The sequence below is a fragment of the Coloeus monedula genome (assembly GCF_965178545.1).
Source record: "Coloeus monedula genome assembly, chromosome: 5".
Lineage (NCBI taxonomy): Eukaryota > Metazoa > Chordata > Aves > Passeriformes > Corvidae > Coloeus > Coloeus monedula.
Genome location: NC_138785.1, coordinates 34874812 through 34901125, shown reverse-complemented (window position 1 = coordinate 34901125; position 26314 = coordinate 34874812). Strand labels below are relative to the sequence as shown.

The 26314-nt window shown below is 39.4% G+C and overlaps 1 protein-coding gene across 1 annotated transcript; it reads left to right on the top strand.

Annotated features, from left to right (window-relative positions):
- The first annotated feature begins 4887 nt into the window (after positions 1-4887).
- Positions 4888-24641, top strand: NAF1 (nuclear assembly factor 1 ribonucleoprotein). The gene is made up of 8 exons (XM_082281724.1): positions 4888-5105; positions 6802-6934; positions 8830-8923; positions 11931-12013; positions 12957-13117; positions 16781-16832; positions 21296-21401; positions 23967-24641. The coding sequence occupies exons 1-8, from the start codon at positions 4891-4893 to the stop codon at positions 24374-24376; spliced, it is 1254 nt and encodes a 417-aa protein (XP_082137850.1). The 5' UTR covers positions 4888-4890; the 3' UTR covers positions 24377-24641.
- The last annotated feature ends 1673 nt before the right edge of the window (positions 24642-26314 follow it).

Here is a 26314-nt window from a genome sequence, read left to right as displayed (position 1 = left end):
CTGAGTTGGAACGAACCCACAAGGACCATCGAATCCAACTCCTGGCCCTGCACAGGACAGCCCCAAGAATCACACATGTGCCCGAAGCCATTGTCTAAATGCTTCTTGAACTCTGCCAGGCTGGCGCTGTGACCACTTCCCTGGGGAGCCTCTTCCAGTGCCCAACCATCCTCTGGGAGAGGAGCCCCTTCCTGATATCCAACCTAAACCTCTCCTGACACAACTTCAGACCATTCCCTTGGGTCCTGTCACTGGTCACCAGAAAGATCAGTGCCTGCCCTACTACCTTCTGCTTGTGAGGAAGCTGTAGACCATGATGAGGTCTCCCCTCAGTCTCCTCCAGGCTGAACAGACCAAGTGACCTCAGCCACTCCTCACACAGCTTGACCTCCAGACCCTTCACCATCTTCGTTGCCCTCCTTTGGACACTCTCCAGTTGCTTTATATCCTTCTTATATTGTGGCACCCAGACCTGCTCCCAGCACTCAAGGTGAGGCTGCCCCAGTGCAGAGCAGAGCAGGACAATCCCCTCCCTTGCCTGGCTGGTGATGCTGTGCCTGATGCCCCCCAGGACAAGCTTGGCCCTTCTGGCTGCCAGGGCACTGCTGACTCGTGTTCAACTTGCCACTGATCAGGACCCCGAGGTCCCTTTCTGCAGTGCTGCTGTCCATCCTCTTGTTCCCCAGTCTGTACATACATACAGGGTTGCCTCATCCCAGGTGCAGAATGTAACACTTGTGTTTCTTAAACTTCATAGCCAGTTAGCGATTGCCCAGCTCTCTAATTTGTCTGTGTCTCTCTGAAGGAGCTCTCTGACTTTGAGGGAGTCAATGATTCCTCCCATTTTAGTATCACGGGCAAACTTAATATACCTTAGAGTTCTGTGCCCAAGTTGTTTATGCAGGCATTGAAGACCACTGGCCCTACAATGGAACCCTGCAGAACCCCTTCAGTGACAGGTTGCCAGTATGATGTCACCCCACTCACTATGAACCTTTGCACCCAACCCATGAGCCAGTTGCTCACCCAATGTATGACATGTTTATCCAGGTGTGTGCTGGACATTTTGTCCAGAAGGAGCTTATGAGTATTGAAAGCTTTACTGATATCAAAAAATATTATATCAACTGGCTTACCAACTGCTTATACTGCCTATAGCACAGTGATATAGTGATATATATATATAGCGTACAGTCATTAGAATATGGAAGCATAAAGTATATAAATGATAAATGTCACTGTGAAGAGTGTCTGTTTTCATACTTAAAATATATAAAGAAACATGACTTCCTTTCTTATTCATGCCTTTTCCTCCCAAGACATAGTAAGCAGCACACTGAAATCTCCAGTCTATTTTCCATGTTCAAGTCCAGGACTCAAGACATCATGATGAAATGATGTTTTCAACAGACTCCTTCATTGCATCCAAAGAAATTCAATAAAACATTGTAATAATAGTTTGAGTGTGTCTTGGGGTGACTTTGTGATGTGTATCCCCTATCGCTGCCCCATGCCCAGAAATTAATTTTGTGCCTTTCTGTGCCTTTAAACTGAGCCCGAGAGGGGGGAGGAAAACCTGAGCAAAACTTCTTCAAAACAGTTTGCAGCTTGTTCAAGGTCACACAGAGATAGAGACTTTTTTTTCAGCTGCGGCAGCAGAGCGAGAGTGGGGAAGGCGCCCGGCTTGCTTTCAGCCAGTTTCTTCAGCTCCTTTTTCTTTCTCCGGAGAGAGACAGAGAGTTGAACTTTTGTTTTTCCTGGGACTTCGTTTTTTCTTTTTTTTTCCTCTGCTGTTTCAACATCAGAATACATCGGGAGGAATTTCCACTGAGGCCTTGGCCCTGGAGGTGGGCCCACCACCCCGTCCCAGTTCCAAGGAGGGAGAGAGAGATCAATGGAAGGACTCTGAATTTTCCCCCAGGTTTCTCTCAGCAGACTGGGAGATTTTATTATTTAGCATTATTATCCTTTTCCTGAGTGTTTGTTAAATAAATAGTTTTTATCTCTTTCAGTTTCCTTTGAGGAAAATTTATTTTTCCCGAACCTGGTGGGGGAGGGGTGGTTGTATCCTGCCTTCTCTCAGAGGATATATTTCTAAATTTGGCCAAATCCAGAACAGAGTGCCATCACTTTAGCTTTAAAAGTATGATGGGAACAATCATGCACACCTGTCTTAGCAGCAAGGATGAAGAAATAAATGTAGGAAACAACACCTCCAGAGAGCTTCATCAAAGACCTGGAGGCAGAAAACAGGGCTTACAATACCTTTTATCCCAGCCTTGACAGATGACGTCAGATTCCAGTCCCAGCAGTGACATTTCTTAACTGCTCAGACCTTGAAAACATGCGTTGGAACTACTGTGAGTCAAGTGTTCATCTCTGAAATGTTTCTTTTCCTAGAACATCTCTGTGCTCATGGTGTTACATTGCAGATTATTTACAAATGCCCTGGCTGAGTGGATGACGATGTTTACTCTGCATCAAGCCTTTCAATACCCTCATTCTAAGAGTAATGATATCTTAAATGTTAAGGGCTAAACTGCAGCATTCAGATGAAATAAAGGATCTTTTTTGTTTGAAAGATGCTGCCAGTTCTGCACAAACACAGAGGAAACTGTCATAACACAATCTATGTGCCAGAGTAAAGCTATAAAACACTTAATAAAAGACATGGTTCACAAGACAGTTGAAGAAATTTACTTACATAAATCCAAGGTAGAGACCTGACTATCTTTTTACATTTATAAGAGATGTGTGTTTAGCAAATAAAATTAATTTTCATTCAACTAATTCCATCCTGCATTATGGCATCAATTATTTTACCTTTTGTTAGGAAAGGATTTGGCTGATACAAGGGCTTTGTCTGCTTTGGGGAAATTATTCTCTTCCAGTCACACTGATCAACTTTCTCACATGAACTCACAGATCTTGGAGCATAGTCAATTTCAGATCTCTTTCAAAAAACAAATGAATAAATTTAAAAAAACCCTCAGACTAATAATAAACTGTCCTTGCTTAGTTTTAAAATAAAAACTGGTTTTGCAGAACCTGTTTTTGCAGAATTGGATTTTAGCAGGATTCTATTAGCCTCTATTCATTCTTGAAATGGATATTTATTTCATTTCTGTCACTTCCTTAGGGATTAAAATATATTTGACAGTGAGATTCAATATAAACCATTTTTATGGTTGTTCAATATTTAATCTTCATGCAATTGACAACTAACTGTGGTTGACATTTAATTGCTTGATTTTCTAAACATCTCATTTGTTAAAGAGCTTGTACTACAGGTCAGTAATATTCAGAACATGCTTCCCACATACACTCATTTCAGGATCCCAATGCTGTCACTGAAGATGAAGATGATTCCTGCCCTAGGTGTTCTGAGTAATTGTGCAGTGAGAGTTTACTGCTGCTGTTTACACATACAGCCTATACAGGCTCCTCGCATATGACAGTGCAAAACCTATTGAATGCCCATAATGTACTTTTCCTGCTTGACATATACATAACTGTAGACAAATAAAAAAAGTACTGATGAATTAAATTACATACCAATTTGGATACGTACAATTTTCCTACTAAATAAAATTTTGCTGGTTGCATCTGCTGTGTCATAATAAAGAGTGGAACAACCAGAGAACGACATCTTCTGCCTTCAGATGCTCCCTTCAGCCTGTGTGGGGTACCAGTGAAGCACTCTTGTGACGGTGCATTCAATGTAGCCTGGACATTCTGAGCAAGAATAAAATGTTTTGGGTGCCCTTTGAGCTGTGAGGCACACAATTCTCTCACAGCTGGAGGGGAAGGTTATTACATGGGAAACATAAAATTCTCTGTTCTCATCAGATATTCAAGTCCCAGCACTCTCTGGCACTTCCAGCAATATTACATATAACCTTTTCAAGTATTTATCTATTTTTCTCTATCCTCCTCAGGCCTGTACTGTACTCTGCTGCTCACTCTGTTGCCTGGTAATGAAGACCATTTGGAAGCCTGTCCAAAGGACAGTGCGATGTGGTCAGGAACACACAGTGCTGGCCCAGGAGCTCAGCTGTCAGACTGCACTTTGGAGGCTGGGTTAAAGGGGCTAGTCACCTTAACAGTGACCTCCTGAGGCTGTGTGTCTTTTGCATACCTTTTGGCATTTCCCATGGATAAATTGTGTTAAAGAAAAAATACGGTGCTTTTTCTGCTATGTTACCCTCGTGAGGAAGAGGTTCGTCTCTGCGACAGACAAATCACACGGAGGGTGGTCAAGAGGAACTTGAGTCTGGTCTCTCCTATGGGTCAGGGACACCACGTGTGCCACATCCCGGGATGCCGAGTCCTTCCCCCAGCCCCAGAGAGTTGTGTGAGACATACCAAAAACACCCTCAAACTCCAAAACCATGAGTATTTATGGCGGACCCAGAACACAGACATTTAACTTGTGGTGAACGATGTGGTTAGGTTTTGCATTATCGGCATTATTATACAGCCACTACCATTATGGGCTACAAATCACTATTAGTATAATAATTTGACATTACGCAGTTTTGTGGGGTTTTTTGGTTTGTTTTTTTTTTTTTTTAGTTTTAATTACACGATTCTGTGTGTTGTCAGCACATTTAAAAAATACCGGAACTAATCCCTCCCAGCAGGTCCTCAACAAGAGCAGCCATGAGCTCTAGCTTTGTGTTTCACGCAGGGCCCACAGCCACAGAACTCGGGCGCCGGCTCGAACCCAGCCCGCAGCAGCCGGAGCGCGGGGCCGCGCCCTCAGGCCCGGGAGCAGCCCTCGCCCCTCTCCCAGGATGCCGCATTCCGGCGCACGCGCCCGGGGGCGGGCAGGCGGCGGCCGGAAGTGGCGCGTGCCGGGGGCGGGGCCGCGGGCCGCGTGGCGCGGGAATGGAGGCGCAGCGGGAGGTGGTGGAGCAGCTGGAGAACCTGGCCGTGGGGCCGGGCGGGCAGCGGGCGCCCGACAAGGAGAAGGCGCCGGGCCCTGCGGAGGGCGGTGGGGAAGCCCAGGCCCCGCTGCCCCCAGCCGCGGGGCTGCGCCGCTCGCCGCCGCCCGCTTGGCCCGTGGCAGCTGCTATCGCCGTGCCCTCCTCGGACTCGGACAGGTGGGTTCAGCCCTGGCGCTCCCCGCGGCCCCCCCTTGCTCGCTGAGGCCTCGGGCGGCGGCGCGGGCTGCTGGCGCTGCGGCTGAGCGCCCGAGAGCCCGGTGTGCCTGCCTGCCGCCTCCCCGCCCCGGTGTTTCAGCCTCTCGAGCTCTCTCCTTCCCATCAAAGGCGGAATTTTCACTTACATTTCGCTAGGAGTCTTAGCTGTTAAATTACGTCTCCAAAACAGTGCATGTAAGGGTGTAGGACTTAGTGAAAACATGAGTTTGCTGGCTGCGGCCTGGAGAGCGTGTTGGGCCACCCCACCGTGCTCGTTTGGGTGTCCGGCGTGACGCGGTCCTCTCAGTGCACCTGCGACTCTTGGGCAGGACAGCCGCAGAGTTACTGCTAAAAACCGAAATGTAGGACTCAAGGTGGAGAGTCTGCACGCCGTGTACCATGTGCTCTGATGTTGGTATCTCAGTGGAAAAGCTCATTCTCAACCTGTTTTTTGGTGGGTTTTTTTTTTTTTTGGTTTTTTTTTTAGAAAAGGTTACATCTTGTACTTGCTGCATCTGTGCTTTGATGTTCACTGTAGTTGGTGAAAGGTAACTGGTTAAATGTGGGCTCTGTTGCAGTGTTAGAAGTCTGCACACTTTGGTTGTTTCAGGAGGTTTTGTGTTTTCTTATTGGGCCGGTGCTGCAAGATGGGCGTGTGCTTCTTTTGACTAGAGGAGGCTGAAATAAAGTCTAAGAATCTCAAAGATACAAAGCTTCATTAACAGTTAACTGATTAAAGTTCCCCTGGTTCAAAGTTTTCCTAGAATATCATGAAGTGATGGAAAATGAAATTCCTGACTTCAGGGGCTTCACCTATATCTAGTGATTTTTACTTCCAAAATCTGTTGTGCTGGTGAACACTAAAGATGAAATTTTGGTAACTTTAACTTATTTATCTGTATGCACGTGTCTCAATTTTTTCTTTTTTTAACTCCCTCCACTGACTGGTCTTTTAGTCTGATTTTTTTGTTGTTTTTCTGTTGTATTGATGTTGTTCCGAGAAGTCCATATTTAACTTTTTCAAAACGTTTATTTGGAGAGGTGCTCTTACTTGTCGTTACTATGAGCATTTCTTGGAATAAAAAAAAGGACCAACAGAAAGCCATCTGTTCATTTGGGAAGGAGACTGTGATATTAGAAGAACCTAGAAGGGAGTGAGGGTTTTTTTTTTCAGGTAAGAAAGGCTATTTTGCAAAAGTTTGCTTGTTTCAGTGTATTTTTTTTTTGTAAGGTTTGTATTGTGTTTTTTCAGTCACCCAGATCAGTTGATCCACATTTATTTCCTCCACCAGCTGTTGAAGAACTTGGATCTTTGCTTAAACAAACACATTAACATGAATAAGGACTGGTTTCTTACTCCACTCCTGAAGTATTAAGAATCTAAGACAATAAACATTTCTTACATACATGACAGTGAGAGATACTGAATTATTCTGTGTGAATGTGTACTGGGGGATTTGGACAGGACACGAGTTATGAAACTAATCCGTTTTATTTACAAAAAGTACAATTTTTTCCCCTTCATTTTGCAAGATGCATTGCTTGGAATAAGTATTTTCTTAACTTCCACTCAGTGTTATGCTGATGTTGGGATTTTACAAGAACAGTGACTCTGAGAAGGCAGTATTCTAACTCTCATGTTTGTTTTCTCATTCAGTGATACAGATTCAGATAGTTCATCAACTACACTTTCCTCTTCATCTTCAGCAGTATCTGATGAAGATGATCATCCAAATGAGAAGGATAACAGATCTTACTGTGTTAGAACAAAGGATGAGTTGCCTATTGATGTAAGTATGATATGGTATTTTTTTAAACCCTTTCCTACTAACCCATCTAGAACATAACTAAAAGTTTGTTTTAAGTCACACCTCCTGTGTCAAGATGGGGGATAGAATAGTAAAAGAGAAACTCCAAGGCTGAGCTAGACACAGTTTAGTACGTAAAGCAAGATCCACACACACAATCAAAGCAAACCCAGAAATTAATTTACTTTACCACTTTCCATGGACAAGCAGGTGTTCAGCCATTCCCAGGAAAGCTGGGCTCCATCCTGTGTAACAATTTCTTGAGCCTACAAACATCATCACTCCAGGTGTCCCTCGTTCTTTTTCACCCAGCTTTGTATGCTGAGCATGATGTTACATGGTATGGAATATTCCTTTGGTCAGTGCAGGTCACCTGTCCTGCCTGTGCTCCTCCCATCTCCTTTTGCACCTCCTCACTGATGGACTGGCATGAGAGGCAGAAAAGGCCTTGACTCTGTGTAAGCTCTGCTGAGCAATAACAAAAACATCTCTCTATTAGCAGCAGTGTTTCTAGCACAGATCCAAAACACAGCCCCATAACAGCCACTGTGAAGAAAATGAACTTTGCTGCAGTGAAACCCACCACAGTTAGTAACTTAGAAAGTTACGTTTTTCAGGTATACACATTAAGGAGTGTTAGTGGAACTGTTTTAGAAACCTCTTGCTTTGAGGCAAGGATTGGCAGGTACTGTATATAGTGTGGCAGAAGGTACCATTTTGAAATACAGGATCAGAATTCTACCTTCCTGCTGGTCTTCGGCCTTTGAATTGCTCTTAGAAAAATGACTCAGTTAAGTCTTAGCAGTGAACTTGATTTAATGTTGGAAAAATCACTGGCCTGTAGATGGGTGTGGTGTTTCTATCTGAATTAATGTCTTGAGTTTAATGATACAACACTTGTGAAAGTCTTGGCCTTTTTGACCTTTGTGGTGCTCTATAAGCCTTTGCCAAATGCTTTTGTTTGGTGAAGATTATCAGGTGAAGTGTTAATAAACCAGGATAAAATTCTTCTGTTTGTGTGGGATTGTATTTCTAGTTGTGGCCTTCAAAAGTGCAGTTCAGTGCTAAGATTTGAACTCTCATCAATTCACAAGGTGTTGAATTTGAAGATAATGCTTACTCTAGTTGCCTTGTATTTTATAAAGTCCATACTGACTTCGTAGCAGCATAGTATATATATATATGATGAACTCGGTGTTAATAAGTCTTTGATAGTAGATTTTGATCCTTATATTTGAGGAAAAAGTTTGAATATTTTGTAGTACTCATTTTTGTATCTGAAGTTTGGCTTTTTGTGTTCTGCTCTCTAATTATCCTCTTGTACCACATGCAACTATCAGCAAAAAAAAAAATTTCTTTGTATAGGTTGTGCTGCTTACATCTTCTACAATGATCCAAGTCATAATATGAACGGACAGACACCATTTTGTTAAATCAGATGATACACATCTGGTGTATTTTATCTATATTACCTCTTGCTGTGTACATTTTTCTTCTAGCATGCATTGAATGTTGTTGCAAGTGGTCTTAATTTTTGAGGTCTGATTGTTTAATTATTGTGTTGTACATTGAGTTTAATCTAAACAAATTGGATTAAATTCATGTCAATTATTGGTTTTCTCCAGTTAAATAAAATTGGCTTCTGCTTTAGTTGTGATGGAAATATGTAGAGTAGCATCTCTATAGGACATGTGTCCTCAAACCCCAGATGAGTTCATCTAGGATGATTCTGAAAGAGGCAGATAAAACTAGATTTTTTTAAAAATGAAATCTTCAAAATGCTAGGAGATTTTTCCAAGTTGTCAAATTTCTGCAGTGACAAAGTGGTAAATGCCTTTGTGTGATATTAAATCTAAATATTGACTTGTTGTTTGCAGGAGCTACCCCCTGTTGAAGACTTATCAATAATTCTGCCAGATAATGTTGAACTGAAGCTCTTTGGGACAGTTTCCAGCATCATTGAGCAGCTAGGTAGGCAAGATATATTTGCTTTGTTTTTAATTAATATAATTTCTGTATATCTCTGCATGAATTGTGTTCTTAGCTGTTCTTCAAAATGTCAGTCCTGCAGTGTCATATTTCTGGGGATAGCAGGTTGTTGAGTTGGAATTCAAACTAGAAAATGACATTTGTGTTGAATTACCTTTTATTTGGCTTATATAATATTAGGGCTATTATGCATGTGTTTCTATGTGACTTTCATGTTTAATTTTTTGATTAAAACCCCTTTTTTTCCACAGTGTATTATGGTTTTTATATTGATATTGGCGAGAGTTCTTGTATTTTAAGAAAACCTTCCAATTGTAGATGCTATTTTTGAATTATCCCTGAATATAGAGGAGCTGTATAACTGAAAACACACATGCAGTACAATGCAGTCCCAAGTGCTTGCTTGTTAATACATGAGGACAAGAAAAAGACTTGTTTCTTCAGCAGTGCAAGTTCTTTTATTTATTTATTTTAATCTTTATTCATCCCACTTCTGGCACCTTGAGCAAATGAAAGCTGCCCATGTCAGCAGTCAGAGGACGGTATGACTAACATGATTTATAGGTGGGAGGGTAAGCTTAATGGGATTGAGATATAGAACAGGCGTAAGCTTAACTCAGGGCACAGAGATTTAGGGATCTTTTCGGATGTGTGTGGGACCTCAGTATCTGATATATGCAATAAAAGTTTTGCTGAAGCTCATATTACTAAAACATCAACAGTATGTATTTTAGCTATTTCAAGTGTTCCATTCTGCTTGAACTGCTTTCAAAGCAATTTGCTTAGGAAAATTGAAATTGAGTTCAATTTTGAAGTTAAAGTATTTATGCTGAATGTAGTACAAAAGAAAGCAAGTAACTTTTTCTATTAATTTTTCTTTTAAAAGACTTCAGGTAGTACAGGCAATTCCTCTACATTATCTTACTGGAGTGAGATTTAATTTCATTCATTTGCAGGAAGCGGGTTGGAGGGTGTGGAAGGTAGTAGTCTGGTTCTTCTCTACTTTGGCCTTTCTTGCTTATTGGTGGTAATGAGGACTTCAAGAAGTCTGTCTTCAGCTAAAATGGTAGTTTGAAAACAAGTTTTTAAAAAAAGTTGAGTCATACTTGCTATTATTCTTAGTTTTGGTCTAAAATGTTAAAGTGTAAACAAAGCTGTTTTAAAGACTGCGGTTTTAGAAACCATCCTTAGTTCTAATCCTCATTGGTGAGTATAGTCTTTTCAAATACCAGTTTACTGGTAGGTGAATTCTTCAGGCTGCATCCCACTTTATGTAATGTAAATGTATGAAGAGTTGAATTAGGTTTGTTGCTGAAAGTTAGAAAACAAGCTAATAATCATAATAAAATGAAACTGCATGAATGGCGTAAACCCCCATGACATCTGTGATTATTTTCTTGCTTTTACTGCTTTGCTTTATGACTTCTACACATTTTAGTTTCTTCTCAGTTGTTCTGGAAGCAGGCCTCAATCTCAGTTGACTTGTGGCTGTATTAGAGATGTCAGCTAATTGGTTTTTGGGGTTTTTTTGATTTTTGAACTAAATTGATACCTCTGTATACCTGGTTTGTATCTAGTCTGAGGGGAGTTGATGTCTCATTTGGAAACCACAAATACTATTCTGATGCAACAATCAGTATTCTTTTTCTGTCCCTTTGATGTCTCTCAGAATCTCTGCTGTTCTCTGTAGCAAGCTTCCAAGTTCATCAGTCTGCAGTGAGTGATACTTGGAAAACTTGGGTATTTCATCCTGTGAGGTAAATTTGAGGCTAGAACAGTGTAGGTTCATGCTTGCACTGCAGTAGCTAAAAGCAAAATGACAGTACTTTTTGTGAACTTCTGCTCAGCGTATCAGAATTTAACAAATTTTTTGCTGTGTTTTGCTTCGAGGTACTGTAAGAGAAGAGAGTAATTCCCTGTGTGGGTTGTGGCCTGGAAAGTAAACAGCTTTGGTATATATGAGAAGCCTTCCCTGGGGCTGTACTTTGTGCCCTGCAAGAGTAGAAGCTGATAATTTAGGCTGGGTTGGAGTAGGGAAAGCTCTAAGTAAAATAGGCTGGAGGTGGTAATGTTTCTCCTAAGCTTCATGGGACTGTCATGTCATATAGTTTCTGAATATATTTTTCTTAGCCTACTGAAGGCTGGGGGCTATGTGTGGTGAATCAAGTTGAGAATATTATGTGAGAGTTTTTGGTGTGTTGTTTTTTGTAGGGTTTTTTGTTTGTCTGGGTTTGTGGTTTTTTTCTGCTAAGGTATATTTCTCATGAGGTTTAAACAACACATTGGGTACTTTCACTGTATATTTTATCTTAAAGGTAGGCACAAAAGAAACTGATTTCAGAAATTCTCTTGAAATTCAGTGAACTATTAAGCCTGTAGAATTGTCATATACTTGTTTGGCATGTTAAGGTTTTTGCAGATGGAAGTAGTAGCAGTAACTTTTAGCTTGGTGACATGTTGATTGCTGAAAGTCCTGTTACGTAAGTTTAGCAGTGATGATCTTGAACTTGTTGGAGTCTGAGTGACGCTGCGTACTTGAGTGACTTCATTTGCTGATGGACAGGCATTGAGAATGCTTAAGTGAGCAGTGTGCTGTTTTACAGGTAGAGAAGTTTAATCATCATTAGGCCCAAATGTACTGTGAGACTTCTATGGCATTAGTTGCAGGGTGTATATCAGATTGTGTATGTGCATATGTAAACAACACCATCAGTTGCTACTGTGATTGAATGGCCAGACAGCTTTTGTGTTCTGATCTGATTCTTAGGACTCTCTTTACCCCAGAGAACAGTAGTTCTGTCAGCAATGTAAGTATTGCCACTCATGTACCATTGGAGAAGGGGTGTGTGATTCTAAGTACTTTTGTATGTGTGCGAGAATATTTGGTTGCAGCTCTACGAACTTAAGTGGAGGTGTGGTTTGTTAAGTTTTACTGCAATTAACTACATGCTGTTGAAACATTGTTTTAATTGTTTTTTTTCCATTTTAGTAATAATTGAATCACTGAGAGGCCTACCTCCAGTAAATGAGGAAAGCATAATTTTTAAAGAAGATCGACAAGCAGCTGGAAAGGTGTGTGTAAAATAAAATCTTGTTATTCTAATATAAAATTGGAAGTATTCTTTAGTGCTTCAGAAAGTAGAGTTGAAGTTGACTAAATGAAAGATAATGTTTCCATGATATAATAGTTTTTCTTTGTGCCTTTGACTCCTATATTCATCTGGTTTTCAGTCTTAAGAATTTGTAACCTGGAATTAATTGCTTCCTTACAGAATTACAATATCTGGTGAGTTTCCAGTATTTGATGAGAGTGCTTGTGGAGAGGAAAAGGTTGCTTTCAGATGTATGATGTCTTGAAATAACAGGCTGTGCTCTTTTACTGCCAGATAGGGGCAGAGGTTAGAGTGAAGTTTCATGAAAAATGGAGGGTATTTTCTTCTATGCTGTGGTTTTCTGATATAAGGCCAGTGAAGAATGTTTGCTGGGAGGGTTGTTGCATTGAATTTTCTATTTTCTGTAGAAGGAAAGCCGTCATCTACAGTGGTTACTGCTGAAATATCTTTGAATGCTAGATGTGAGTGAAATGAACTGAGCCTGAATTGCAGATGTTCTGTAAAACATGGCAATATTCTCTGCTCTCCGTGGATTTGGGGAACAAGCGATAACTGATGTAAAGGCTTCTTGTAAAGATGAACTTTGAGGAAAAAATGATCAGGAGATTGTTCCAGGTGTTAAGAGACTTGAAAGCATAACAGGCACAGAAAAAGAGAGGTTTGACGAAAGGGAGGATTAATTACTAAGGATGTGAGAACTTACTTTTCCACATTATAAAAAATTGTAGTTGGGGAATTACACGGTCAAACAAAATCCAGTAATTAAACTAAAGTGTGAAAGAAACTTTCATTTGATGCTGCATTTTGAAAATATATTGGACTTCTTAAATACCATTGTCTGCAATGAAATAGCTATCTACTTGTGGTACTTTGTTTAAACATTTTAATTTTATTTCTTTCAGATATTTGAGATATTTGGTCCTGTTTCTCATCCTTTTTATGTGATAAGATTTAACAGCTCTGAGCATATCAAAGCAAAAGGTATTAATGTACAGGATAGCATGTATTTTGCTCCATCAGTGGAGGACTTCACCCAGTATATATTTGCAGAGAAACTTAAACAGTGAGTCTGATTTCTTTTTTAATCTGGTTATGATGGTTTTTTTTATATAGCTAAAAGTGTTGGATTCAAGTTGAGTCTCCAGTGAGAAACTCTAGTCTAAGCTTGACACTAAACTTTATATTTACTTTAGATATTTTCAACTGTGTTTTAATAACAAGATTGTGTACTGTTTTGCCTTTGAAAACAATAAAGAGTAGCTGTAAACGGCAAGCTTTTTAAAGTGCTCTAATTACTAAAGGTTAGCTTCTTATTCTACTTAATATACTAAGCTTGCTTTCTTTTTATGCTGCTGTTAACTAAAATACCACAACCAGAAAAGTTCATTGACACTTCTTCCACACCCTCTTACACACATATGCATAAGTATAAAAAAGGACAGTTTTTCAAGCCGAACTTCCCAGATTTTGTTGTTCTTTAGATTCTTGTGTAGGTTCAGTACTGGTAATAATCTTGTTTGCATTCTGAACAAGTTTGTATTAATTTACTTTTTTTGTTTCATATTACAAGGCTAGAATTGAAATGTAATCATCATTAAATCTATTATATAGTTGGAGGATAACAATTCTAGATAAAAATTACCCTATGTAAATTTGCAAGAGAGGAGGGATTTGAGTAACAATGAAGTATGATGTTCAGAAACTTCTCAGTAGTGTTTGTGTATCCCAGTCTAACTGAGGAAAGTAGCATGAATAAATAGGACTTGATGCCATTTAGAGGGAGGTGTTCTCAAAGACAGACTAAGAAATAAAACATAATAAATGACAGCTAGGTATTAATGTTCTAATTACTGGTGGATAATCATCAATATGTTGATCAAAGTTAGATATCTTTTGTCATACAAGTGACTTAGTTCCTGTTTATTAGGATTAGTTCTCAGGGGTTGGTTAATTGTCTGCATTCATTACAGCTGTGCCATTATTCATACTGAATAGTCCTTTCCTTTAGTCAAACGTGTAGTCAGACCTGCAGGAGTTTTTTTTGTTTTTTTTTTTTTTTTAAACTTCCTCATTTCTGTGCAAGCAACAAGCATATTTTTTCCCCTTTAGTGAGGACCGGAATAGATCACTTTCTTGCTCTGATGCTTGTTTGTTTTTCTGCAGCATTTTGATGCCAGCTGGTCTTTGATTTGCGCTATTAAACTTTGTTGCTTAGCACAGTAAATGCACAGACTTTAATCATCTGCTTTCTGCATCAATAACCGTGTGCTGTACTCAGCATCTGAGATGGGAGACGTGTGTTTTAGTTTGTTTCATGCTTTGGAAATAGTTTTGGAAACCATTTTTTGTGCAGTAGTACTTCACTGCCGTCAATGGTAAAAACCTGAAACCTAGGCAAGATACTTCAGACATCCAGGGCTTCTCAGCACAGCTGAACAGCGCTTCAGATGTTGTTTCTTGCCTTGATTAGGATAAGTAGCATGACTTGCGTTATAGTGCACTGAAACAATATTTTATTTCTGGGGTTTGTCAGTACAATTTCTTAAGCTTGTGTGAGGGATTTGGTACTACTGGTTGAAGCTGCCTTTTCACTAAATAGGTTTCATTAAAAACAGATGAAGAATTTCTGATTTCTGACTTGTGCTGTAATGCTATATGAAGAAACCTTAGTGCTATAAGAAGGTGGCATGGATAGTAGAAAAGTCAAGTTTTGGTCAGTGGTCCACTAGAAGACTTTTGGACCTTGATAATTGGCAAATTTGATAACCAGTAATTTTTTTTCTGCTTTTTCTTAGTTTGACTGTGTGCAGACCAGATTGTGCAATATTACAGGCTTAAAGTTTTAAAACTGCTGTTCAAAACTGTGATGGTACTTTGAAAAGGAAAGGAATCAAGATTAAGATCTGAAAGAAGCACTGAGTTTGAAGCTTTTTCTGAAATCTGAAATGCAATCTGCTTGCATTGTACGAAGTTGCAGTTATATGAATAAGCCTTACACTTTATAGAAAAATAAGTGAAAGTGTAGTGTAAAACTTTTTGAATGCAAAATAATGTGTTGCTAAAGATGGACTTGGTGTATTGCCTGAAACACAATTCTGAGAAGCTCATGTATTTTCATGATTCCTCTAAATTACGTTTTGTTAGACTTCCAGATCTTACAGTATTTGACTTCAGAAATCAAAGAATTACTATATTGTTCTTTACAGAAGATATTTACCTTGGAGAATGAAAAGCAGGGGTTTTTTTTCTGAAATGAGGAAGGCTGCTTTGGGAGAATGAGATAAGCTGCCTGACCTGGAAAGGTTTAAAGTTTGTAGTCAGTGGTGTTACATATTGCTGAATGACCACAGGTCTTGGAGATTCTTGTATGCTCTGGTATTTCTGGCAGGCATGTGTTGCTCCAAAATAACAAGATGAAAGGAAGAAACAGTTCAGTTCATAATAATAAAAATAAGTTTTGCAGCTGCGAAATTACTTGTATAGAGTCCTTATCTCCTTTTTCTCCCTGTAATGTTTTCTTCTAATTGAACTTTAAAATGTCTTCTTTGCCTTCCTTTTGCTCATGATCTCAAAGGTTGGTGTCTCTTTATGGTTTTCTTATGACATGTGGAGGTTGAACTTCAGTTTTATGGTTAGGGATTGAGGCATGATGTACCTCCAGATGATTTGCCAGTGCTCTCATGGGTGTGAGTAAGGACCTCTGAAGTCCAGGCTGCTGATGCTGATGGTTATGTAGATTTTTGTAGTTACTACTTATTTATTGTTGCTGACTTGATGAATACATAAAAACCCCTTGGTTACTAGAGCACTGACTGAAGACATTTCACACTGAACACGTTGATGTTTTTAACTGTCTGGTTCCATTTTGCAAGTAAAACTTTCCAGTATTGCACTGTTTTATACATTTTTTTCTGCATAGATAAGGATTGTACCTTGACATTACAGACCAAAACACATTAAATTTGTGAGCAGTGTGGAAAAAACCTTCAACAGACTACTGGCAACATAATTTAAATTTATTTTACAAATTCTTTGCTAATCAAAGAAATTACTTGATTTTTAGTGAAGGGCTTACCAGTAGGTGAAATAAATTCAACTAATCCAAATTTATTTTGATGCTTGTCAGGTGAGACAATTGAGTTTTTGCTTCTTTAAATGTCTTTTGCCTTGCAATTTAATATTGTGTTTACAGCAAAATAGAAGGTGAAACCTAGTTATCTAGCTACCAGTGTCTTAATAGGATTGTAAGGCAAGCATTGAGGGTCTTTTGGTTCTCAGTTTACTTTGCTGTAGTTATACAGAAAGCCTGTGTCCTACTGAATGAGTTTGTTGTTCTTTTTAGCTGAGGATACATGTTCTGAAACCAGAAGAATAAGAAAGCTTGTGATAGTTCAGCAGTTAGCATAAAAAAGTTGCTGTGAACTACCTCAATTCAGGTTCAAAGCAATTAAGGTTCAAAAGGATTTGCTGAGAGAATATCGACCAAAATTTAATATAAGCTGGACAAAATGTTCAGTCGTCACTTGAAGTAGGAAGATTTTACAAGTATAGTGAAGTTGTAAGTTGACCTATACATTACTATTTGCTTATAAAGAGTATTAAAAAAGAAATAGCTCTTTGAAAACAGGAAACTCCTGTTGTAGACCTGGTACCTTGTAGAAAGTGTTAGTCTTCCTTTGTCTGGATTGTCTAATTTGTGTTTTTGTTGTTTGTTTTTTTCTTTTAGGGAAAAAGGTTCAGATGCATCTTGGAAGAATGACCAAGAACCACCACCTGAAGTAATTATAAAGGATTAATTTGTTTATTGTTTTTGATTACGCAAGTCATATGTGGAAAAAATTCTGTGCAGAGCAAGTAATTAGCAAGCTTATCTTTTTATGTAAACAAGAGTTGAATGTACCTCTTCATTAAAAGAAAGGATCATGCTTTTCTTGGAGAGGTCTTGTAGTGTAGAGAGTACTAGCTGTTTCTCTATTTACTTTTTGCAGCTGGCAAAATGTGTATCTTCAGTTCATCTAGTCCTTCAAGAACATATTTGACAACCTGAGTGTTTAACTTTATGTAGCAGTGCTTTTACCTTGTCTAATAATTTTGCTTCTGATAGGCAATTTTTGACCCTGTCATTCTTCCACTGCAGCTTTGTCTTCAGTTTGCCAGAAGCAATCGTTTACTAATACTAATTGCTTACTAGTACTCTGCAAACTTACTACTTGGAGGTTTAAGCTGTCTGCTCTTCTAGATTAGCTTGATACTTCCTCTGTTGCATTCTTTGAACGGCTTCTTAGTAAGCTTTCCCTACAGTTTGCTGTTACAAAACAGTAGTTCCACGTGAGGAGATGGGCCGTTCCTCCCTAGAAAGGCTCTCATATGGGATTGTGTAGAACTAAGAGCTCCTTGTGACCATTGACATAATTTGCTAGAGAATCTGTAAACAGTTCTCCAGTGACTCACAGGCTTTCTGTCAGTGGTCCTTAACTCCACTGTAGCTATACATTTTGTGATTATTGTCTTCGATAAGAATCACAAGGCTGGTAGTTTTATTGAGGTGTTTTCATGAGTTTTGTTTTACAGCACAACACCTGAGTCAGTTTTCCTTGCAATTCCTACTTGAAACATATCCAAAGTAGCTGAAATTCCTAGAAGCCTTGTGTCTACCCTAGTGTTCTAAAGAGATCTGTCTGCTTGCCTTGAATCTTCCAGTTGCTTGCCTTTTTAGCATAATTCTATGCTACATAATAGGTGTTTCTCACTCTATAATTTGGTAGGAAAGATGTGTTTTGTGGGGTCTGGGGTTTTTTGGGGGGGAGTAGTTGCTGTTGTTTGTTTGGTTTTGTTTCTCAAGTGTTCTAACTGTTGTTTAGGATGGAATAGAATAGACTATTTCAGTTGCAAGGAACCTACAGCCATCATCTATAGTCTGACGAGTTCAGGGCTGACGCTGAAGCATAAGCTGAAGCATGTTGCAAAAAGCATTTTCCAAATGCCTCTTAAATACTGACAGGCTTGGGATGTCAACCACCACTTTAGGAAGTCTCTTCCAGTGTTTGACCACCCTCTCAGTAAAGAAATTCTTCATTATTTCCAATCTGAACCTCCCCGGTGCAGCTTTGGACCATTCCCACTCATCCTATTACTGTGTACCAGGTAGAAGAGATCAGCATCTCCCTCTCCCCTTCCTCAGGAGGCTGTAGGGAGCAGTGAAGTTGCCTCTCGGCCTCCTTTCCACCAAATGTGGCAAGTCCAGAGTCCTTAGCTGCTCTTCACAGGATATACCTTCCAGTGCTGTCGCCAGCTTTGTTTCCTTCCTCTGAAAGCCAAGGACTTTAACATTCTTGACATGTGGGGCCCAGAACTGCACAGAGCACTGAGGGTGAGGACCCCAAGGCCAAGTGCAGCGGGACAATCACCCCTGTTCGTTGTCTGGTTGTGCTGTGCCTGATGCACCCCAGGATGGGGTTTTGCCCTCTGGGTTCCAGGGCACACCCTGCTGACTCACACTGAGCTGCTGCCGACCAGCACCCCCAGATCCCTCTTGGCAGGGCTACTCTCCAGCCACTCCTCTCCCAGCTTAGACTTGAGCCTGGTGTGTTACTTCATCCTAGTTGGGCAGCATTTTGACCCATTAAATTTCATCCCATTAACCAGGGCCCAGGGCCCCAGTCTATCTAGATCCTTCTGCAAGGCCTCCTGTCCCTCAAGAGAGTTGATGGCATGTCCCAGTTTGGTATCATCAGCAGCTTGCTCATGGTGCTTTTAAATGCTGCATCCAGATCATTTATACATATATTGAACAGAACCTACCCTGAAACTGAGCACTGAGGAACCTTGCTGAATGACTGGTTGCCAGCCAGATACAGCCCCATTTGCTCTTTGAGCTCTGCCACTCAGACAGTTCTTTACCCATTGCAGCATGAACCCGCTCATCCCACAGTTGGACAACTTGTCCAGAAGGATGGTGTGAGGGACAGTACAAAATTTTTCTTTCACAGTCCTTATCCCAAGATGGTTGTTCTGGCTTGAAGGAGAGATGTTGTGACATGATCTTTTCTGTGCTTAGAGATAGGTCCTGTAATGATGTGTCACTCTGTCAAGTTGGAATGTTGCTTTTTCCACTGTAGTGAGTGAGGATGATGCATTTTGAAATACTGGTTTTGTTTCCCATAAATGAAACTGAGCTGTGTAGTGTTAACTTCTTAGACAAGAGTTCTTGTCTGTCAGTTCTAACTGTAAATTGCCTTCCTTTCTTGTGGAGCCATTATCTCACAGAGAATCAGAATTTGAGAATTTGAAGTGTTGTATAAGAATTGGGCTTGTAGGTATGTTGTCTATAGAGCTTTGAAAGACTGTACTTAAAAACTTTTGGCTAGTCTTAACTTGCTTTCATTCAGCAGTTTTCTTGTAGTAATGATACAAAATGGGCTTATTGGCTAATGGTGAGCACTTCTGTTTCTTAGACATGTTTTAAAAGCTGTTCAGGAGATAAGCTTGTAGATATGTAATTTGAGTTTGTAGGAATCCGTGAAATTTTATTGGCCAAATACAGTCAGTTAAATCTGCAGATACAGATTCATTGCCTTTTCCAAAGTTGGTTGGGGTTTTTTTTCTGTTAATTTTTCTTAGTTTAAGGTCGCTGTACCTCACTATAGGAAGGACCACAGGAAGCTTGAAAAAAGTCAGTGATGACAAGGGCGAGCACTGTTCTGACTATGTGATCTGTCTGTTTGTTCTTTTTTGGAAAAAAACGCATCTAACGTCTTGTAATCCTCAATTAGAATAATTTTTGGTTAGTTCTAGCAGAGTTTATACCACACTATCCCTAACTGTGACAGTTGATGAGCTGATAGAAAGTAGCTTGTGCTGTAAAGGTAATAGCTGTTGGCAAGGGCACAGATCAAATTTTATGCTACTGATGCTTAAAATTGTCTCGTACAGCGAGACCCTTTTAGAGACCTCAGATTGCAGCTGATTTCTTGCTAGCCCCTGTGATAAACTGTGCAATTGTTGGAGTCAGTTCTTTTTGTGATAGTGTGAAGCTTTATTTTTGAATGAGTGTTAAATTAATCCATGTTAGGCCTTTCTTACTTGGTACTTTAAGGTATATGGTAAGCATTCTTTTTCTGACAGGTTCTTAAATAGCCCAACTTATTTGTAGGGCTCTTGATTGTAATACGGTTTCTCCTAGCTTTGTCTTTGGAGTCAGAGGATTACAAAGTATAATCTGTGGGCTGCAAGGCTAGCAGGAGCAGATAACGGCAGTTTTTCTATGGGGTGACTTTTATGGGATGTTACATGGAAATTAGGTACCAGTAAAAGGTACCTGTTGCTGTTCCTTATTTCTGCACTACTGGAGTATGGTGTACTGGAGTTCTTAGAAAAAGCAGGAGTTAGTGAAAGATTTTACTTCATGGTATATGTCATCTTGCTGTATTTCTTGTGGCTTTTCTGAGTAAGTATATCATCCAGTTATGTAGTAGAAGAAATAGTTGTATTCAGCATTAACTTTGATGAGGCTTTTAAAGCATGTTTTGGTGCATTGTTTTTGAGATCCGTGCTCTGTTTATACAATAGATGCAAGTAAGCAGCAAAGCCCCTACTTTGAGAATTGGGAAGAGGAGGGTGGGAACAAATCTGACTCTTTTAAGATGCAAGAGTGAGCTGTTTTTCAGAGAACTAATTAATGCTGACTGCTTTCTTCCCTGTCAATGATAACTTATCCTCATTCTAGTAAGTTCGGATTCAAAAGGTAGCAAAACTTTGTGTAACAAGAAGAAAACGTTGTAGGGACATTCAATCTGTTGTAAATGACAACATTCCTCAAAGCTGAAAATTTATTTGGAATAACATTGCTATTGCAAATTTGACATAAAGTGTTATTAAATATACTACAGAAAATTCCAGTTTAGTGACAATTTTAGAGTAGAGATTTTTTTAATGTAGTTTAACTGCTTTATTATGTATTGGTTGTCAAGTTAATTTTTACTTACTTTAAAAATTCATTTTTTAATTCACTCAGTCTGCAGTTCCTCTTCAAAAGCTTTTTCATGGCAGTAACCAGCCAGCTCCTTTTCTTCCTAACATAGAGGCAGTCAAACATTTGTGTTCAGCCCTTGAATGTTGTTCTTTTCAGGAAAATTAGAAAGGATAACTGAGTCTTGAATTAACTGTGTTATGATAAATCTTTGGAGTATTAACTTCTTGCTTGTGCTCAGAAGCCAGCTGATCTTTATTTTTTTTTAACCAGGCTTTGGATTTCAGTGATGATGAAAAAGAAAGAGAGGCAAAACAGAAGAAAAAGAAGCCTCAAAGTCAAGGAAGGAAGAAAGTCAGATCAGAAACACTTCCATCAAGTGAGTGAATGCTATGTGAATACTTTTGTCTGTTTAACTAAGTTTGGAATGCACATCTGTAACTATCTTAATGATTGAGTTTTCATACAGTTAATACTAGTTCTGTACTTTTTCAATGTTATATTTGAATTTGTGGCTACATTCTGTATTTATTATTTTAGAAGAAAAATTCAGTTGTATTCTGTTGAAATATAAACCCTGTGGAAGGGAAGTGGTATAGCAGAAGAGCAGTTGTCAGGGGAGAGTCAAAGGCTCTTAGAACAGTGTTGGTTGACACACAGTGAAGATACTGAACAGATGCCACCACTTGGATGGGGTTCAGCTAAAGCCTTGGAGTGCTGGGAGAAGACAGAGGGAAGGCCATGTGCAGTTTTTGGAAACCCACTTTGGTAATCAGGGGAGGAGACATGGATCTTTGATGGAGAATTTATTCCTCTGTCTGAAAAGGAAGCTCTTCCTTACCTGTGGCACATAAATACTCTTCCAAGTAACTCTGACTTGCGTATCTTGCTGAGAACTTTCCTGTTTACCTAATGCAGTCATTAGATGAACAAAGCTGTGTATAGGTTTTCATAATATGAATAGCTTTCTTCACCCTCCTTTCTCCTGCTGTTGTCATATCTGTTCCAGGTGTATGCTTGCAGCTGTGCTCTGTTTACAGTAACCACATTTTCTCTTCTGTCATGCCTCTCTACTGCCAAAACTTCATTTTTTGATTGCCATTTTGGTTGAATAATTCATATTGCATCCCTCTTTTTCTGTTCTCACTGGTCTACTTTAGCTGCATGCTTTTTATACCCCTCCCTTTAAATACAACTGACTCTCATCCCTTACCCTCTTGTACTGCTTACTTACTAGATTGCTTCAGCTATCTGCAGCATGGTGCTTCCCCCATTGAATTTCTCAGGCAGAAACTCCTCCTGTGAGTTTGCTGCTCTTCCTTTGTTAAGCTGATACACACTGTGCCCCACTGAAACCCTTTTCTCTTGATCTGGGAGATCAGTAGCTGAGTAGCTGTCCTGTAACACTTTCTGTACAGTACAATCCTCCCTTGTATCAATCAAGTAAAGCCACAATCTTTCTTGGACTGGTTTTTGCCCTATGGTTTTGACAGGGTTTTTTTCCCTTAAGTGATGGATCTGAATTGTGCTGTACTTTCTTGTCATTACTGATGGTTATTTTCTCCTGGTTTCTGTTTACCTAGCATATGTATGTTTTCCACCACATCCTTGTTCTGCCGGCTTATTGCAGACCTGCCTTTGCCTAGGGCTTGCTGAAGCTGTTACTGAACGATGGGAGTCACTATGTTCCAATAACTAAGAACTGGAGGAACTGTTGCACTCCGTCAAGGGAGATAGGTTTTGATTTGCTGTGGTTTTGTTGTAAATAACGTGGCACAAATTGAAATTGTGTGCAATTTGTTTTGGCTATAGAATTCAACAGCAAGGATATGTCACAAATTGAGGCACAAAGTCATTCTCAGATGGAGATTTACATGAATATTTAGAACTGTCTCATTGTTACAGTATTTGATAGGAGAAGAACAAAAATACTCATTCAAGTACTTTACTTAAGTGCTTCCAAGAGGCCTGCTTGTATCAAAGGAGTCTTAACTCCTAATCCCCCATGAAAATGAGTAGGAGTTCTGGTATCCAACTACCCTTCCAGACTTAGAAACATTTTCACCTTTGAAAAGCTATGTAGTCTAGTGCCAAGGATGAGGTTCACACAGGTTTTTAAATTTCAGTGATTTTATGTGCTGTTATGTTCCTGAATACCCTGTTGCTCCCAGCCATTAAATCCTTCTGAGGGTTTAAGTTCTGCAGCTTTCTTAATATCTTAGCAGCTCTTCAGAGCATTTTTAGTATTTCAGTGCTTTTCATTTTATAGTCCTAGTCCCATTAAAACTCCTATGGTATTTATATAAAGGGGCAGTATAGCTGTTACAAACATTAAATATATGCTTATAGTGAGCTGTATAGGGAAAAATTTGTCTTAGAAAGATGAATGCTGAAAGCTAATTGGCTAGAGGTACAGACTGTTCTTTTTCAGATAGAGTAAGTTAATTTTATTAATCTGAGCTTGAATAATTTCTTTTGTCTTATGTCTATGCTGTAATACCAACTTGGGACTGAAAGTTGAATACCCCTTCAGTGTAATGCAGTGTTGATTTATGTTTAGTTTTAAAATGTGTTGTTTTTAAATCTTGTTTTAAATGAAGGCTTCCAAAATACTAAAAATCTGCATTTTCCTGAGATCCATTTATACAAATGGAAAGTCTGGAGGGAAAGAAGGTGAAATTCTCTTTTAAAGACTGAATTTGCAACTCAGGATTGTCCTTTTTATATTACTCCAATCAATCAAGATGAGATGAGTTACTAAACAGCAGATTTGCTGGTGTTATTTTGTCCTTTATGTATTAGTTGCCAGTATTATTTGTTGGTAAGATTACTTTTCAAATTTCCTTGACTTCATCTTGAAAGATTTGTGAAAACTAAGCTTGATCTTTCTAAAATAATATTACAGCTCTGTGCATGTGGGTTCTTGTATTTGTTTATTCTTTAGGTGAGAATAAAGGGCTTGATCAGTCAGTGCAACAGCCTGCTTCAAGTTACTCAAGGGGATACCGCGGCAGAGGGTTCTCCAGGGATGTATTTCCTCCTCCATCAGGCCCTCGAGGGTTTTTCAGACCAAAAGTAAGACCACCACAGCTATACTCTTCAGACAAGAGGATACACCAGGAATCGCCAGTGTTTCCACAACCTTATAGAAAAGAAAATCCAATGATGCAGCAGTATTCCTTTCCTCCTCCAGTTTTTGATTCTGTCAGTGGTGGGCATCAATTCCACCCTTCACCTTCAAATATGAATATGATGTGGACAGGCCCAAGCATGTACAATTCACCCTACTCATTTCTGCCACCACCGCCGCCACCTCCTCCCGACAGCCATCCTCCTCAGTTCAGGCATTACTAAGTTTCCATACATGTCCATGTAGAGCACTGCAGTTTACAGGGAGAAAGAACAGGCTGCCAAGACTGCTTTTCCTTATTTTGGAGATGTTCTCTTTTACTGCAGCAGTAGACCAAGTACAGAGTTTTGTGCTATGTGGGGCATCCACAGAAAATGGTTCTTTTTCTACATATGTTTTGTGTTTCCAAAGAGAAATTTATATGATAAAAGTAACTGAATATTAAGTAATGGTTTATTTTTATAATATCTGCTACTTTAAGATGATAAATAAAAGCCTTTTGGAGACCGGTATGTAGTGGTGGAAATCTACTTTGTAATAAATGTAAGAGTTTTTATGTAACTGCTGTTAAGTACCGATGAGGATATTTCACAAAGACAATATTTTAATATTTTTAGAATGGTGGTGTATTGCTGTGCTAAACCATTTTCCTCAATTTCTGCAGATTTTGAAACCTGTTTGGGAACTGAAAATCTGACATCTAAATTTTGAGCTAGGTTTTCCACTATATGCAAGGCATAAAACACTATCCAGCTTCGAATACTTCACTAATTTCGTATTAACTAAAAGACTGGATCTGGATGGTTCTTTTTTTAAAATAGCTGGAGTAGCTAGGTCTGAATTTGGACCAGCAGCTGACTTACTGTGTCACATTTAGTGTTCTGCAATGGTATTAGATCAACCTACTCCTGAGATGTTTTGCATTTAATTTAGAATTTAAAACCAGCATAATTTCTCTAGCTTGCCTCTAGCTTCCCTAGCCCCTAATGCAGAGATGCCCATAAATACCTACTAAAATGTGCAGTCAGCCTTTCGAGGAAGGAGTCATCGGGTCTGTCAGGGAGAGGAAGCCATTTCAGAACTCCCTTGTTTAAATTTGTAAATGCAGGTGGCACTAGATTGCTGTTTGATTACAGTCTAAACTGTCTCTTCTGAAATTACGAGGTTCATCAATTTTTCCAGCTTGTTGGAGGGAGGTGAAGTTATCAACCAAGGATCATTTCGAACAACCTCCTCCTGTCCAAAGAGTTGGTCCTACAATTGCACTTCCTAGTCTGTATGGAATTGACTCTGCCTGACTAGGAGGGAAGTCCTTAGACTGCATCAATATTTTATAAACAGAAGGAAAAAGTTCTTGTGGGACAGACATCTTAAAGATTATTTTTGGACTGAAAAGTCATTACTAGTTGTGATGATTTTTGAATCTTTACCAATACAGTCACCTTGAACTGATAAAAGTGTGCAGTATGTATTTCTATTCTCAAACTCGTTTTGGTCTTATTACTTTAAATTTGCAATTAAAGGCTAAGTAATCTGTGCAGGTGTTGCTTAGACTTCAATTCCAAAGAGCTTTAAGAATGAAGCAAAATTTTAATGCACAGAGGTGGGGACTGCCTTGTCAAGATGGTGCGACTCAGAACTAGAATTTAATTTCAGACTTGAAAGTTTGCTGTAATATATTTTAAGTAATAATATTCTTTGATATATCTAGAACTGTTTCACAAGGGTGCAGCTGAGAATGTTGTATAGATGTCTGTTTATGGCAAGCAGGTACTGTGTAGTGGCAACAAATACTTTCAGAACAGCAGCATTCTAGACATCAATGTTTAACTCAGGTCCTGCAGATTATTTTTTTGTAGTAAAAAGAATGTCCAATTCCAGTTTGTGGTAAATGTTTATGTTTCAGGGGAAAGGAGAAGGGGCTGAATTGCTGGCTATTAAGCTGTAACCCAGATACTACAATTCCCAGTGACAGGGGATGTTAACAGTGATAGGGATGTTACAAGTGGATGACCAAATGTGGAAGTATTTCCAAGTCAATTATATAGTAAGGAGGAAGAAACTGTCAACATCACACTTGCACTTGGGATGCCAGTGGCTTGCTGTTTGTCCTGGGCACAGACATCGTCAGCGTCGAGATCCGAAGGGGCGGTTGAAGAGTT